This window comes from Bombina bombina, chromosome 6 (genome assembly GCF_027579735.1).
Source record: "Bombina bombina isolate aBomBom1 chromosome 6, aBomBom1.pri, whole genome shotgun sequence".
Lineage (NCBI taxonomy): Eukaryota > Metazoa > Chordata > Amphibia > Anura > Bombinatoridae > Bombina > Bombina bombina.
Window position 1 is genome coordinate 151,272,273 of NC_069504.1, and position 15,843 is coordinate 151,288,115.

Sequence of the window (15,843 nt, forward strand, 5' to 3'; positions counted from 1 at the left end):
CTCTCAAAATCTGCACATCTGTTATTAAAAGAAAAATAAGCAAAACTATACATTGTTACAAAAACACTCCCAGATGGGCTATATAAATGGATCATCTACAAAACATTTTATGCAAAGACAAATCTAGTGTACAATGTCCATTTAAACCTAGCTTATCACTTCTACAATCTCCAAGCTATTAAAGATAAGTTAACCAGGAGGTGACGTGGGACCCAGGCAGCTTCTGATAGGGGTGAATATAGGTACAGCATATTGTAGCTAAAATTGGCATTGTGTTTTTTTTTTTTTTTTTATAGATACGTTTAAAGGGTCAGTCTACACCAGAATTTTTATTGTTTAAAAAGATAGATAATTAATTTTATTACCCATTCCACAGTTTTGCATATTAATATATGTTTTACCTCTGCGATTACCTTGTATCTAAGCCTCAGCAGACTGCCCCCTTATCTCAGTGCTTTTGACAGACATGCAATTTAGCCAATCAGTGCAGACTCCTAAATAACTCCACGGGAGTGAGCACAATGATATATATATATATATATATATATATATATATATATATATATATATATATATATATATATATATATATATATATATATATATATATGTGTATATATATATATGTGTGTGTGTGTGTAGGTTTGGCGCTGGAGAACCGCCCTATAGATACTTCTAACCTAGAGTGTGTAGCTGGCTGCCTTTGAATGTCTAACCAGTGTGAATTGTGCCCCCAAGTACTCTTCACCTGTTAGATATAATATGGAAAAAATGATTGGGGGAAGGGGATAAATTCGAATGGCGCCACACTCTGGAAATAAGCCCAATATGTTATTACAAATACGGCTGAGAATGAGAGATTGATGTGATGTAATATGATATAGTGTTGGTGCAAAATGTATAGAAACCAAACACAAGGGATTGATACGATATAAATGATTATATGTCTCTTAACTGTATATGTCAGAAAGATACCTTCCTCATAACATGCTGTGATGAAGATAATATATATAAAGATGATTTGATTCAATGGAACATTACATGTATATGTCTACTAGTAATAATAATAATACTGTTGTTGCTAGTAGTGCCGCAAAGTTACTACAATAAAATAGAGATAGTGTGTCATATGATTACACACAAAACAGACCCATGTATAACTAGTAGAGAGGATATACGATCACACTTCCGTTATATTAATAATGCTCAGGGTCTCAAAATATAAGAAACGATATTAGTGGTACAACAATTCAAAAATTGTAATCACAGTAGAAAATGTTACTTTAAAATGAGAAATTGATTACAAATTAAAAATAAAGAATAAAGAATAAAAAGGGATAACCTAATATCGTAATAACGTAATATTGGATACACAGTAAAAATGATGTGTGTTGAACGTCCTAATTGACAAAATTAAACTACTATAAATGAGTATTGTTATAGTCCATATCAAATGTGCAGAACTTCAAATCGATAATACTTCATTCCACAACGTTCCCGTTGGGAGCCTACTTACACTCCTTCACCTCAATCTCATGAGGTAAGTGCCGCGTAGTGTACAGATAAGTCTCCTTCCCGGTATCGGCTGTAGGTTTGAGATGTGTTGTCTTTCTCCTGTTAAGTGTGGTCAGTCCACGGGTCATCATTACTTCTGGGATATTAACTCCTCCCCAACAGGAAGTGCAAGAGGATCACCCAGCAGAGCTGCTATATAGCTCCTCCCCTCTACGTCACACCCAGTCATTCTCTTGCACCCAACTAATAGATAGGATGTGTGAGAGGACTGTGGTGATTATACTTAGTTTTTATATCTTCAATCAAAAGTTTGTTATTTTAAAACAGCACCGGAGTGTGTTGTTCCCTCTCAGGTAGAATTTGAAGAAGAATCTACCTGAGTTTTTTTGTATGATTTTAGCCGGCGTAGTTAAGATCATCTTGCTGTTCTCGGCCATCTGAGGAGTGAGGTAAACTTCAGATCAGGGGACAGCGGGCAGGTTCACCTGCAAAGTGGTATGTAGCAGCATATTATTTTCTGAGGAGACTGAGAAAATACTGCCAATACCGATATAATGTAAGTTCAGCCTTAAATGCAGTAGTAGCAACTGGTATCAGGCTGTCATGTATGTATATTTACACTTCAGTATTCTGGGGAATGGCACTTCACTGGGATAATACTGTATGCATAAGACTCTTAGCCTAACTTGCAGTGGGAACGACTAGCAACAGGCTTTCTAATGACATTTCATTTATTTGATGTTAAACGTTTTGCTGGCATGTTAAATCGTTTAATTATCTGAGGTACTGGGTGAAAAATTGTTTTGGGCACAGTTTTTTTCCACTTGGCAGTCGTTTTATTTAATTTAAGACAGTTTACTGACCTTCCTCACTGTTGTGTGTGAGGGGGAGGGGCCTATTTTGGCGCTTTTGCTACGCATCAGAAAATTCAGTCACAAGTCTGTTTTCTTCCCTGCATGATCCGGTTCGTCTCTACAGAGCTCAGGGGTCTTCAAAAGTTATTTTGAGGGAGGTAATCACTCACAGCAGACCTGTGAGATTGTGCTTGACTGTGATAAACGTTATATTCTGTACATTTTTTCTGCTATTTAAGGGTTAGTTATCCATTACTAATGGGGGCAATCCTTTGCTAAATTGTGTTTTTACCGGAAAGAATTTGATGTTATAGTTTCTCCGGTTTATTGTTTTCTCAACTGTCATAACTTTTTTTCTTTGCTTCTTAAAGGCACAGTACGTTTTTCATATTTTTTGTAAATTGCTTTGAAAAGTATTTCCAAGTTGCTAGTTTAATTGCTAGTGTGTTAAACATGTCTGACTCAGAGGAATATCTCTGTGCTATATGTGCTAAAGCCAAAGTGGAGCCCAATAGAAATTTATGTACTAATTGCATTGATGCTACTTTAAATAAAAGTCAATCTGTACAAATTGAACATCATTCACCAAACAACGAGGGGAGAGTTATGCCGACTAACTCGCCTCACGTGTCAGTACCTGCATCTCCCGCTCGGGAGGTGCGTGATATTGTAGCGCCGAGTACTTCAGGGCGGCCATTACAAATCACATTACAGGACATGGCTAATGTTATGACTGAAGTTTTGTCCAAATTACCAGAACTTAGAGGTAAGCGTGATCACTCTGGGGTGAGAACAGAGTGCGCTGATAATATTAGGGCCATGTCAGATACTGCGTCACAGTATGCAGAACATGAGGACGGAGAGCTTCATTCTGCAGGTGACGGTTCTGATCCCAATAGAGTGGATTCAGACATTTCTAATTTTAAGTTTAAGCTCGAAAACCTCCGTGTACTGTTAGGGGAGGTATTAGCAGCTCTGAATGATTGTAACACCGTTGCAATTCCAGAGAAATTATGTAGGCTGGATAGATACTATGCGGTACCGGCGAGTACTGACGTATTTCCTATACCTAAGAGGCTTACAGAGATAATTACTAAGGAGTGGGATAGGCCGGTGTACCCTTTTCCCCCCCTCCTGTATTTAGAAAAATGTTTCCAATAGACGCCACCACACGGGACTTATGGCAGACGGTCCCTAAGGTGGAGGGAGCGGTTTCTACTCTGGCTAAGCGTACCACTATCCCGGTGGAGGATAGCTGTGCCTTTTCAGATCCAATGGATAAAAAATTAGAGGGTTACCTTAAGAAAATGTTTGTTCAACAAGGTTTTATATTGCAACCCCTTGCATGTATTGCGTCTGTCACGGCCGCGGACGCTTTTTGGTCCGAGTCCCTGGAAGAGACTCTTGACTCAATAACTATAGATGAGATTTCAAACAGGCTTAAGACACTTAAGCTAGCTAATTCATTTATTTCGGATGCCGTAGTACATTTAACTAAACTTACGGCTAAGAATTCCGGATTCGCCATTCAGGCACGCAGAGCACTGTGGCTAAAATCCTGGTCAGCTGACGTTACTTCTAAATCTAAATTACTTAACATACCTTTCAAAGGGCAGACCTTATTCGGGCCCGGGTTGAAAGAAACTATCGCTGACATTACAGGAGGTAAAGGCCATGCCCTGCCTCAAGACAGAGCCAAACCTAAGGCTAGACAGTCTAATTTTCGTTCCTTTCGTAATTTCAAGGCAGGAGCAGCATCAACTTCCTCTGCACCAAAACAGGAAGGAGCTGTTGCTCGCTACAGACAAGGCTGGAGACCTAACCAGTCCTGGAACAAGGGCAAGCAGGCCAGGAAACCTGCTGCTGCCCCTAAGACAGCATGAATTGAGGGCCCCCGATCCGGGAACGGATCTAGTGGGGGGCAGACTTTCCCTCTTCGCCCAGGCTTGGGCAAGAGATGTCCAGGATCCCTGGGCGTTAGAGATCATATCTCAGGGATATCTTCTGGACTTCAAATCCTCTCCCCCAAAAGGGAGATTTCATCTGTCAAGGTTGTCAACAAACCAAATAAAGAAAGAGGCGTTTCTACGCTGTGTACAAGATCTTTTACTAATGGGAGTGATCCATCTGGTTCCGCGGTCGGAACACGGACAGGCGTTTTACTCAAATCTGTTTGTGGTTCCCAAAAAAGAGGGAACCTTCAGGCCAATCTTGGATTTAAAGATCCTAAACAAATTCCTAAGAGTTCCATCGTTCAAAATGGAAACTATTCGGACAATCCTACCCATGATCCAAAAGGGTCAGTACATGACCACAGTGGATTTAAAGGATGCTTACCTTCACATACCGATTCACAAGGATCATTACCGGTATCTAAGGTTTGCCTTCCTAGACAGGCATTACCAGTTTGTAGCTCTTCCATTCGGATTGGCTACGGCTCCAAGAATCTTCACAAAGGTTCTGGGTGCTCTTCTGGCGGTACTAAGACCGCGAGGAATTTCGGTAGCTCCGGACCTAGACGACATTCTGATACAAGCTTCAAGCTTTCAAACTGCCAAGTCTCATACAGAGTTAGTACTGGCATTTCTAAGGTCGCATGGATGGAAGGTGAACGAAAAGAAGAGTTCTCTCTTTCCACTCACAAGAGTTCCCTTCTTGGGGACTCTTATAGATTCTGTAGAAATGAAGATCTACCTGACAAAAGACAGGTTAACAAAGCTTCAAAATGCATGCCGTGTCCTTCATTCCATTCAACACCCGTCAGTGGCTCAATGCATGGAGGTGATCGGCTTAATGGTAGCGGCAATGGACATAGTACCCTTTGCACGCCTACATCTCAGACCGCTGCAATTGTGCATGCTAAGTCAGTGGAATGGGGATTACTCAGACTTGTCCCCTACTCTGAATCAAGAGACCAGAAATTCTCTTCTATGGTGGCTTTCTCGGCCACATCTGTCCAGGGGGATGCCATTCAGCAGGCCAGATTGGACAATTGTAACAACAGACGCCAGCCTACTAGGTTGGGGCGCTGTCTGGAATTCTCTGAAGGCTCAGGGACCATGGACTCAGGAGGAGAGTCTCCTGCCAATAAACATTCTGGAATTGAGAGCAGTTCTCAATGCCCTTCTGGCTTGGCCCCAGTTATCAACTCGGGGGTTCATCAGGTTTCAGTCGGACAACATCACGACTGTAGCTTACATCAACCATCAAGGAGGGACAAGAAGCTCCCTAGCAATGATGGAAGTATCAAAGATAATTCGCTGGGCAGAGTCTCACTCTTGCCACCTGTCAGCAATCCACATCCCGGGAGTGGAGAACTGGGAGGCGGAATTCCTAAGTCGTCAGACTTTTCATCCGGGGGAGTGGGAACTTCATCCGGAGGTCTTTGCCCAAATACTTCGACGTTGGGGCAAACCGGAGATAGATCTCATGGCGTCTCGACAGAACGCCAAGCTTCCTTGTTACGGGTCCAGATCCAGGGATCCGGGAGCGGTTCTGATAGATGCTTTGACAGCACCTTGGACCTTCGGGATGGCTTATGTGTTTCCACCCTTCCCGATGCTTCCTCGATTGATTGCCAGAATCAAACAGGAGAGAGCATCGGTGATTCTAATAGCGCCTGCGTGGCCACGCAGGACTTGGTATGCAGATCTAGTGGACATGTCATCCTGTCCACCTTGGTCTCTGCCTCTGAGACAGGACCTTCTGATCCAGGGTCCCTTCAAACATCAAAATCTAATTTCTCTGAAGCTGACTGCTTGGAAATTGAACGCTTGATTTTATCAAAACGTGGTTTTTCTGAGTCAGTAATTGATACCTTAATACAGGCTAGGAAGCCTGTTACCAGAAAGATTTACCATAAAATATGGCGTAAATACTTATATTGGTGCGAATCCAAAAGTTACTCATGGAGTAAGGTTAGGATTCCTAGGATATTGTCCTTTCTACAAGAAGGTTTAGAAAAGGGTTTATCCGCTAGTTCCTTAAAGGGACAGATTTCAGCTCTGTCCATTCTTTTACACAAACGTCTGTCAGAGGTTCCAGACGTTCAGGCTTTTTGTCAGGCTTTGGCCAGGATTAAGCCGGTGTTTAAAACTGTTGCTCCACCATGGAGTTTGAACTTAGTTCTTAATGTTTTACAGGGTGTTCCGTTTGAACCCCTTCATTCCATTGATATCAAATTGTTATCTTGGAAAGTTCTGTTTTTAATGGCTATTTCCTCGGCTCGAAGAGTCTCTGAGTTATCTGCCTTACATTGTGATTCTCCTTATCTGATTTTTCATTCAGACAAGGTAGTTCTGCGTACTAAACCTGGGTTCTTACCTAAGGTGGTCACTAACAGGAATATCAATCAAGAGATTGTTGTTCCATCTTTGTGTCCTAATCCTTCTTCGAAGAAGGAACGTCTTCTACACAATCTAGATGTAGTCCGTGCCCTGAAATTTTATTTACAGGCAACTAAAGATTTTCGACAAACGTCTTCCCTGTTTGTCGTTTATTCTGGTCAGAGGAGAGGTCAAAAAGCTTCTGCTACCTCTCTCTCTTTTTGGCTTCGTAGCATAATACGTTTAGCGTATGAGACTGCTGGGCAGCAGCCTCCTGAAAGAATTACAGCTCATTCTACTAGAGCTGTGGCTTCCACTTGGGCCTTTAAGAATGAGGCCTCTGTTGAACAGATTTGCAAGGCTGCAACTTGGTCTTCTCTTCATACTTTTTCCAAATTTGACAAATTTGACACTTTTGCTTCTTCGGAGGCTGTTTTTGGGAGAAAGGTTCTTCAGGCAGTGGTTCCTTCCGTATAAAGAGCCTGCCTGTCCCTCCCGTCATCCGTGTACTTTAGCTTTGGTATTGGTATCCCAGAAGTAATGATGACCCGTGGACTGACCACACTTAACAGGAGAAAACATAATTTATGCTTACCTGATAAATTCCTTTCTCCTGTAGTGTGGTCAGTCCACGGCCCGCCCTGTTTTTTTATGGCAGGTCTAAATTTTTAAATTATACTCCAGTCACCACTGCACCCTTTGGCTTCTCCTTTCTCGTTGGTTCTCGGTCGAATGACTGGGTGTGACGTAGAGGGGAGGAGCTATATAGCAGCTCTGCTGGGTGATCCTCTTGCACTTCCTGTTGGGGAGGAGTTAATATCCCAGAAGTAATGATGACCCGTGGACTGACCACACTACAGGAGAAAGGAATTTATCAGGTAAGCATAAATTATGTTTTTCAATACTGTTCTCTCCTCTCACCGCTCCAGCTGTGACTGTGTCTTGAGCCATCCCTGCTTGCAGAAGTAAAATGGGTACCAGCTTCATGATTATAGGGATGGAAAAGCTGCACTGTCCCTTTTTTAATTGTGCAGTTAAACTGTCAATGATCTCTCCTACAAGTGTACAGTTTCTCCAACATAGGTGTGTCCGGTCCACGGCGTCATCCTTACTTGTGGGATATTCTCTTCCCCAACAGGAAATGGCAAAGAGCCCAGCAAAGCTGGTCACATGATCCCTCCTAGGCTCCGCCTACCCCAGTCATTCTCTTTGCCGTTGTACAGGCAACATCTCCACGGAGATGGCTTAGAGTTTTTTAGTGTTTAACTGTAGTTTTTATTATTCAATCAAGAGTTTGTTATTTTAAAATAGTGCTGGTATGTACTATTTACTCAGAAACAGAAAAGAGATGAAGATTTCTGTTTGTATGAGGAAAATGATTTTAGCACCGTAACTAAAATCCATGGCTGTTCCACACAGGACTGTTGAGAGCAATTAACTTCAGTTGGGGGAACAGTGTGCAGTCTCTTACTGCTTGAGGTATGACACATTCTAACAAGACGATGTAATGCTGGAAGCTGTCATTTTCCCTATGGGATCCGGTAAGCCATGTTTATTAAGATAGTAAATAAGGGCTTCACAAGGGCTTATTAAGACTGTAGACTTTTTCTGGGCTAAATCGATTCATTATTAACACATATTTAGCCTTGAGGAATCATTTATTCTGGGTATTTTGATATGATTATATCGGCAGGCACTGTTTTAGACACCTTATTCTTTAGGGGCTTTCCCTAATCATAGTCAGAGCCTCATTTTCGCGCCGGTATGGCGCACTTGTTTTTGAGGACAGCATGGCATGCAGCTGCATGTGTGTGGAGCTCTGATACATAGAAAAGTCTTTCTGAAGGCATCATTTGGTATCGTATTCCCCTTTGGGCTTGGTTGGGTCTCAGCAAAGCAGATTCCAGGGACTGTAAAGGGGTTAAATATAAAAACGGCTCCGGTTCCGTTATTTTAAGGGTTAAAGCTTCCAAATTTGGTGTGCAATATGTGAATTTTGAACAATTCCTTCATACATTTTCGCAATTGCAGTAATAAAGTGTGTTTAGTTTAAAATTTAAAGTGACAGTAACGGTTTTATTTTAAAACGTTTTTTGTGCTTTGTTATCAAGTTTATGCCTGTTTAACATGTCTGAACTACCAGATAGATTGTGTTCTGACTGTGGGGAAACCAAGGTTCCTTCTCATTTAACTATATGTATTTTATGTCATAAAAAAATTTAGTAAAAATGATGCCCAAGATGATTCCTCAAGTGAGGGGAGTAAGCATGGTACTGCATCATCCCCTCCTTCGTCTACACCAGTCTTGCCCATACAGGAGGCCCCTAGTACATCTAGTGCGCCAATACTCCTTACTATGCAACATTTAACGGCTGTAATGGATAATTCTATCAAAAACATTTTAGCCAATATGCCCACTTATCAGCGAAAGCGCGACTGCTCTGTTTTAGAAAATTCTGTAGAGCATGAGAACGCTGATGATATGGTTTCTGAAGGGCCCCTACACCAGTCTGAGGGGGCCAGGGAGGTTTTGTCTTAGGGAGAAATTTCAGATTCAGGAAACATTTCTCAACAAGCTGAACCTGATGTGATTACTTTTAAATTTAAGTTGGAACATCTCCGCGCTCTGCTTAAGGAGGTGTTATCCAATTTGGATGATTGTGATTATCTGGTCATTCCAGAACCACTATGTAAAATGGAAAAGTTCTTAGAGGCCCCGGGGCCCCCCGAAGCTTTTCCTATATCCAAGCGGGTGGCGTACATTGTTAGTAAAGAATGGGACAGGCCCGGTATTCCTTTAGTACCTCCCCCCATATTTAAAAAATTGTTTTCCTATAGTCGACCCCAGAAAGGACTGATGGCAGACAGTCCCCAAGGTCGAGGGGGCGGTTTCTACTCTACACAAGCGCGCCACTATACCCATAGAAGATAGTTGTGCTTTCCAAGATCCTATGGATAAAAAATTAGAAGGTCTGCTAAAAAAGATGTTTGTTCAGCAAGGTTCCCTTCTACAACCAATTGCATGCATTGTCCCTGTCACTGCAGCCGCGTGTTTCTAGTTTGATGAGCTAGGAAAGGCGATTATTAGTAATTCTTCTTCTTATGAGGAGATTATGGACAGAATTCGTGCTCTTAAATTGGCTAATTCTTTCACCCTAGACGCCACCTTGCAATTGGCTAGGTTAGCGGCGAAAAAATTCTGGGTTTGCTATTGTGGCGCAGAGCGCTTTGGTTAAAATCTTGGGCAGCGGATGCGTCTTCCAAGAACAAATTGCTTGACATTCCTTTCAAGGGGAAAACACTCTTTGGCCCTGACTTGAAAGAGATTATCTCTGATATCACTGGGGGCAAGGGCCACGCCCTTCCTCAGGATAGGTCTTTTCAAGACCAAAAATAAACCTAAGTTTCGTCCCTTTCGCAGAAACGGATCAGCCCCAAGGGCTACGTCCTCTAAGCAGGAAGGTAATACTTCTCAAGCCAATCCAGCCTGGAGACCTATGCAAGGCTGGAACAAAGGAAAGCAGGCCAGGAAACCTGCCACTGCTACCAAGACAGCATGAAATGCGGGCCCCCGATCCGGGACCGGATCTGGTGGGGGGCAGACTCTCTCTCTTCGCTCAGGCTTGGGCAAGAGATGTTCTGGATCCTTGGGCGCTAGAAATAGTCTCCCAAGGTTATTCTCTGGAGTTCAAGGGGCTTCCTCCAAGGGGGAGGTTCCACAGGTCTCAGTTGTCTTCAGACCACATAAGAAGACAGGCATTCTTACATTGGGTAGAAGACCTGCTAAAAATGGGAGTGATTCATCCTGTTCCATTAGGAGAACAAGGGATGGGGTTCTACTCCAATCTGTTCATAGTTCCCAAAAAAGAGGGAACGTTCAGACCAATCTTAGATCTCAAGATCTTGAACAAGTTTCTCAAGGTTCCATCGTTCAAGATGGAAACCATTCGAACACTTCTTCCTTCCATCCAGGAAGGTCAATTCATGACCAAGGTGGATTTCAAGGATGCGTATCTACATATTCCTATCCACAAGGAACATCATCGGTTCCTAAGGTTTGCATTCCTGGACAAGCATTTCCAGTTCGTGGCGTTTTCTTTCGGATTAGCCACTGCTCCTAGGATTTTCTCATAGGTACTAGGGTCCCTTCTGGCGGTGCTAAGACCAAGGGGCATTGCTGTAGTACCTTACTTGGACGACATTCTGATTCGAGCGTCGTCCCTTCCTCAAGTTAAGGCTCACACGGACATTGTCCTGGCCTTTCTCAGATCTCACGGATGGAAAGTGAACGTGGAAAAGAGTTCTCTATCTCCGTCAACGAGGGTTCCCTTCTTGGGAACTATAATAGACTCCTTAGAAATGAGGATTTTTCTGACAGAAGCCAGAAAAACAAAACTTCTAGACTCTTGTCGGATACTTCATTCCGTTCCTCTTCCTTCCATAGCGCAGTGCATGGAAGTGATAGGTTTGATGGTAGCGGCAATGGACATAGTTCCTTTTGTGCGCATTCATCTAAGACCATTACAACTGTTCATGCTCAGTCAGTGGAATGGGGACTATTCAGACTTGTCTCCGAAGATACAAGTAAATCAGAGGACCAGAGACTCATTCCGTTGGTGGCTGTCCCTGGACAACCTGTCACAAGGGATGACCTTCCGCAGACCAGAGTGGGTCATTGTCACGACCGACGCCAGTCTGATGGGCTGGGGCGCGGTCTGGGGATCCCTGAAAGCTCAGGGTCTTTGGTCTCGGGTAGAATCTCTTCTACCGATAAATATTCTGGAACTGAGAGCGATATTCAATGCTCTCAAAGCTTGGCCTCAGCTAGCGAGGGCCAAGTTCATACATCAACCATCAGGAGGGAACAAGGAGTTCCCTAGCGATGGAAGAAGTGACCAAAATCATTCTATGGGCGGAGTCTCACTCCTGCCACCTGTCTGCTATCCACATCCCAGGAGTGGAAAATTGGGAAGCGGATTTTCTGAGTCGTCAGACATTGCATCCGGGGGAGTGGGAACTCCATCCGGAAATCTTTGCCCAAGTCACTCAACCGTGGGGCATTCCAGACATGGATCTGATGGCCTCTCGTCAGAACTTCAGAGTTCCTTACTACGGGTACAGATCCAGGGATCCCAAGGCGGCTCTAGTGGATGCACTAGTAGCACCTTGGACCTTCAAACTAGCTTATGTGTTCCCGCCGTTTCCTCTCATCCCCAGGCTGGTAGCCAGGATCAATCAGGAGAGGGCGTCGGTGATTTTGATAGCTCCTGCGTGGCCACGCAGGACTTGGTATGCAGATCTGGTGAATATGTCATCGGCTCCACCATGGAAGCTACCTTTGAGACGAGACCTTCTTGTTCTAGGTCCGTTCGACCCACTCCGGCTGACTGCTTGGAGATTGAACGCTTGATCTTATCAAAGCGAGGGTTCTCGGATTCTGTTATTAATACTCTTGTTCAGGCCTGAAAGCCTGTAACCAGAAAAATTACCACATAATTTGGTATATCTTTTGGTGTGAATCTGCAGGATTCCCTTGGGACAAGGTTAAGATTCCTAAGAGTCTATCCTTCCTTCGAGAAGGATTGGAAAAAGGATTATCTGCAAGTTCCTTGATGGGACAGATTTCTGCCTTGTCTGTGTTACTTCACAAAAAGCTGGCAGCTGTGCCAGATGTTCTAGCCTTTGTTCAGGCTCTGGTTAGAATCAAGCCTGTTTACAAAATTTTGACTCCTCCTTGGAGTCTCAACCTAGTTCTTTCAGTTCTTCAGGGGGTTCCGTTTGAACCCTTACATTCCGTTGATATTAAGTTATTATCTTGGAAAGTTTTGTTTTTGGTTGCAATTTCTTCTGCTAGAAGAGTTTCAGAATTATCTGCTCTACAGTGTTCTTCTCCTTATCTGGTGTTCCATGCAGATAAGGTGGTTTTGCGTACTAAACCTGGTTTTCTTCCAAAAGTTGTTTCTAACAAAAACATTAACCAGGAGATAGTTGTGCCTTCTTTGTGTCCTATTCCAGTTTCAAAGAAGGAACGTTTGTTGCACAACTTGGATGTAGTTCGTGCTCTCAAATTTTACTTAGCAGCTACTAAGGATTTCAGACAAACTTCGTCTTTGTTTGTTGTTTATTCTGGTAAACGGAGAGGTCAAAAAAGCAACTTCTACCTCTCTCTCCTTCTGGATTAAAAGCATTATCCGATTGGCTTATGAGACTGCCGGACGGCAGCCTCCTGAAAGAATCACAGCTCACTCCACTAGGGTTGTGGCTTCCACATGGGCCTTCAAGAACGAGGCTTCTGTTGATCAGATATATAAGGCAGCGACTTGGTCTTCACTGCACACTTTTTCTAAATTTTACAAATTTGATACTTTTGCTTCTTCTGAGGCTATTTTTGGGAGAAAGGTTTTGCAAGCCGTGGTGCCTTCCATTTAGGTGACCTGATTTGCTCCCTCCCTTCATCCGTGTCCTAAAGCTTTGGTATTGGTTCCCACAAGTAAGGATGACGCCGTGGACCGGACACACCTATGTTGGAGAAAACAGAATTTATGTTTACCTGATAAATTACTTTCTCCAACGGTGTGTCCGGTCCACGGCCCGCCCTGGTTTTTTTAATCAGGTCTGATAATTTATTTTCTTTAACTACAGTCACCACGGTAACATATGGTTTCTCCTATGCAAATATTCCTCCTTAACGTCGGTCGAATGACTGGGGTAGGCGGAGCCTAGGAGGGATCATGTGACCAGCTTTGCTGGGCTCTTTGCCATTTCCTGTTGGGGAAGAGAATATCCCACAAGTAAGGATGACGCCGTGGACCGGACACACCGTTGGAGAAAGTAATTTATCAGGTAAACATAAATTCTGTTTTTATTTTGTGTGTTCCCAGACGATCCAACAGGTTCAGCCAGATGTGGTGGTGGTTGAACTATGTCAGTATAGAGTGTCCATGTTAAAGATGGATGAAGAGACATTACTAAAGGAAGCCAAAGAAATCAATCTGGAAAAACTTCATCAAGCAATTAAACAGGTATTTGAAGTTAATATTCTTTTGTTAAAAAAAATTGGAATTCATCTCCATAACAACATATTCTCTCTGCAGCACAATTTTTAAATTGTTTTAAATGTTCTTTGTTTATTAAAGAGGATTGTAAAGATTTCTTATACCACTGTATGTCTGAACAGGCTCAGATGCAGAGGAGGACTTATGATTTAGCTACTTTACACCAAAACTGAGGGTTTTATTTTTATGTTTTGGGTTTTATTTTTGGAAATCGTTCCGGTCTCTCAACCCCATTAGAAGTAAATAATAAATCCCTGACAATGGTTTCTTTAATATCTATGACTACTGTAATGTAGAAATACTTTGCATTAAATGTAAAAAGCATGTGTCAGCTCATATAAAAGACTGTGCTGTGTTTATATCAAACAGTATTTATACAATACAAGGTCCTTTAAATTACATCACATTTTGTTGTTTTTCTATAGAATGTCATATCAACCAAGGTTAAACATTTTTAAAACAAATTAACATCTTGTTTGCTGTAATTGTTTTTCAATAGCTAAACTCCACCACCCCTTGCCTTATTTAGAGGAGGGCTTGAATCTGCAGATAACACAACTTGCCACGGTCACTTAGTATAAAGTGCATTGTTTTAGTGAAAAATATGTAGCATTGTTAGCCTTTAAAAAAAACACAGAGAAAGCAAAGGCCCGAAGGCCATGAAAGAATACACTAATAGCACTCTTGTAGTTCTCTTGTGTCACATAATGTGTGTAATTGTAGAGATAGAGTACCAATGGTAAGGGGAGTACGCTTGAATTAATTAAAACTTAACTTTTATTAGTACGCAAAAAAACGGAGATAAAATAGAGGGATGTGCAATTTATGGAACCACCTTAAGCTGATTATAAGATTGTGCTGATGCATGCTTTAGCTTGTATATACCTACAGCTATCCTCTCAATAATAAACTTATCAAAATTCTGTAACTGGAATCTATTATACAGCGTGAAACACTAACAATATTTGATAAGTGTGTTATAATGTATGTATACTTTACACTTCAGTATTCTGGGGAATGGTACTTCACTAGAATTACACTGTAAGAAGTACATAAAGCTGTTTAATAACTAGAAATTATGTTTAACGTTTTTGCTGGAATGTAAAATCGTTTTCATTTGCTGAGGTACTGAGTGAATAAAAGTTTGGGCACTATTTTTCCACTTGGCAGTTGCTTAATCTTTTTTCTGACAGTTTCTGTTCTCTCTCACTGCTGTGTGTGAGGGGGAGGGGCCGTTTTTTGGCGCTTTTGCTACGTATCAGATATTTCAGTCAGCAGCTCATTGTATTTCCTGCATGATCCGGTTCATCTCTACAGAGCTCAGGGGTCTTCAAAACTTATTTGAGGGAGGTAATTTCTCTCAGCAGAGCTGTGAGAATTATAGTTGACTGAGATAAAAAACGTTTATTCTGTAATTTGTTTCCTGCTTTCAGAATTTGTTATCTTTGCTAATGGGATTAAACCTTTGCTAAAGTTGTGTTGTTTACAAGGATTGAGGCTATAACTGTTTCAATTTATTAATTTTCAACTGTCATAGATCTTCTGTGCTTCTTAAAGGCACAGTACGTTTTTAATATTATTCTATTTGAATTGTATTCCAAGTTGCAAGTTTATTTGCTAGTGTGTTAAACATGTCTGATTCAGAGGATGATACCTGTGTCATTTGTTGCAATGCCAAAGTGGAGCCCAATAGAAATTTATGTACTAACTGTATTGATGCTACTTTAAATAAAAGTCAATCTGTACAAATTGAACAAATTTCACCAAACAACGAGGGGAGAGTTATGCCGACTAACTCGCCTCACGTGTCAGTACCTGCATCTCCCGCTCGGGAGGTGCGTGATATTGTAGCGCCGAGTACATCTGGGCGGCCATTACAAATCACATTACAGGATATGGCTACTGTTATGACTGAAGTTTTGGCTAAATTACCAGAACTAAGAGGTAAGCGTGATCACTCTGGGGTGAGAACAGAGTGCGCTGATAATATTAGGGCCATGTCAGACACTGCGTCACAGGTGGCAGAACATGAGGACGGAGAACTTCATTCTGTGGGTGACGGTTCTGATCCAAACAGACTGGATTCAGATATTT

At 42.1% G+C, this 15,843-nt stretch overlaps 1 protein-coding gene across 1 annotated transcript in view; it reads left to right on the forward strand.

The window, feature by feature from the left end:
• TRABD (TraB domain containing) overlaps positions 1–15,843 on the forward strand; it is a 172,115-nt gene that overhangs the window by 22,544 nt on the left and 133,728 nt on the right. Inside the window, exon 2 of the mRNA XM_053719187.1 lies at positions 13,576–13,716. Coding sequence (XP_053575162.1) covers positions 13,576–13,716 — 141 coding nt within the window. The remainder of the gene's footprint in view (positions 1–13,575; positions 13,717–15,843) is intronic.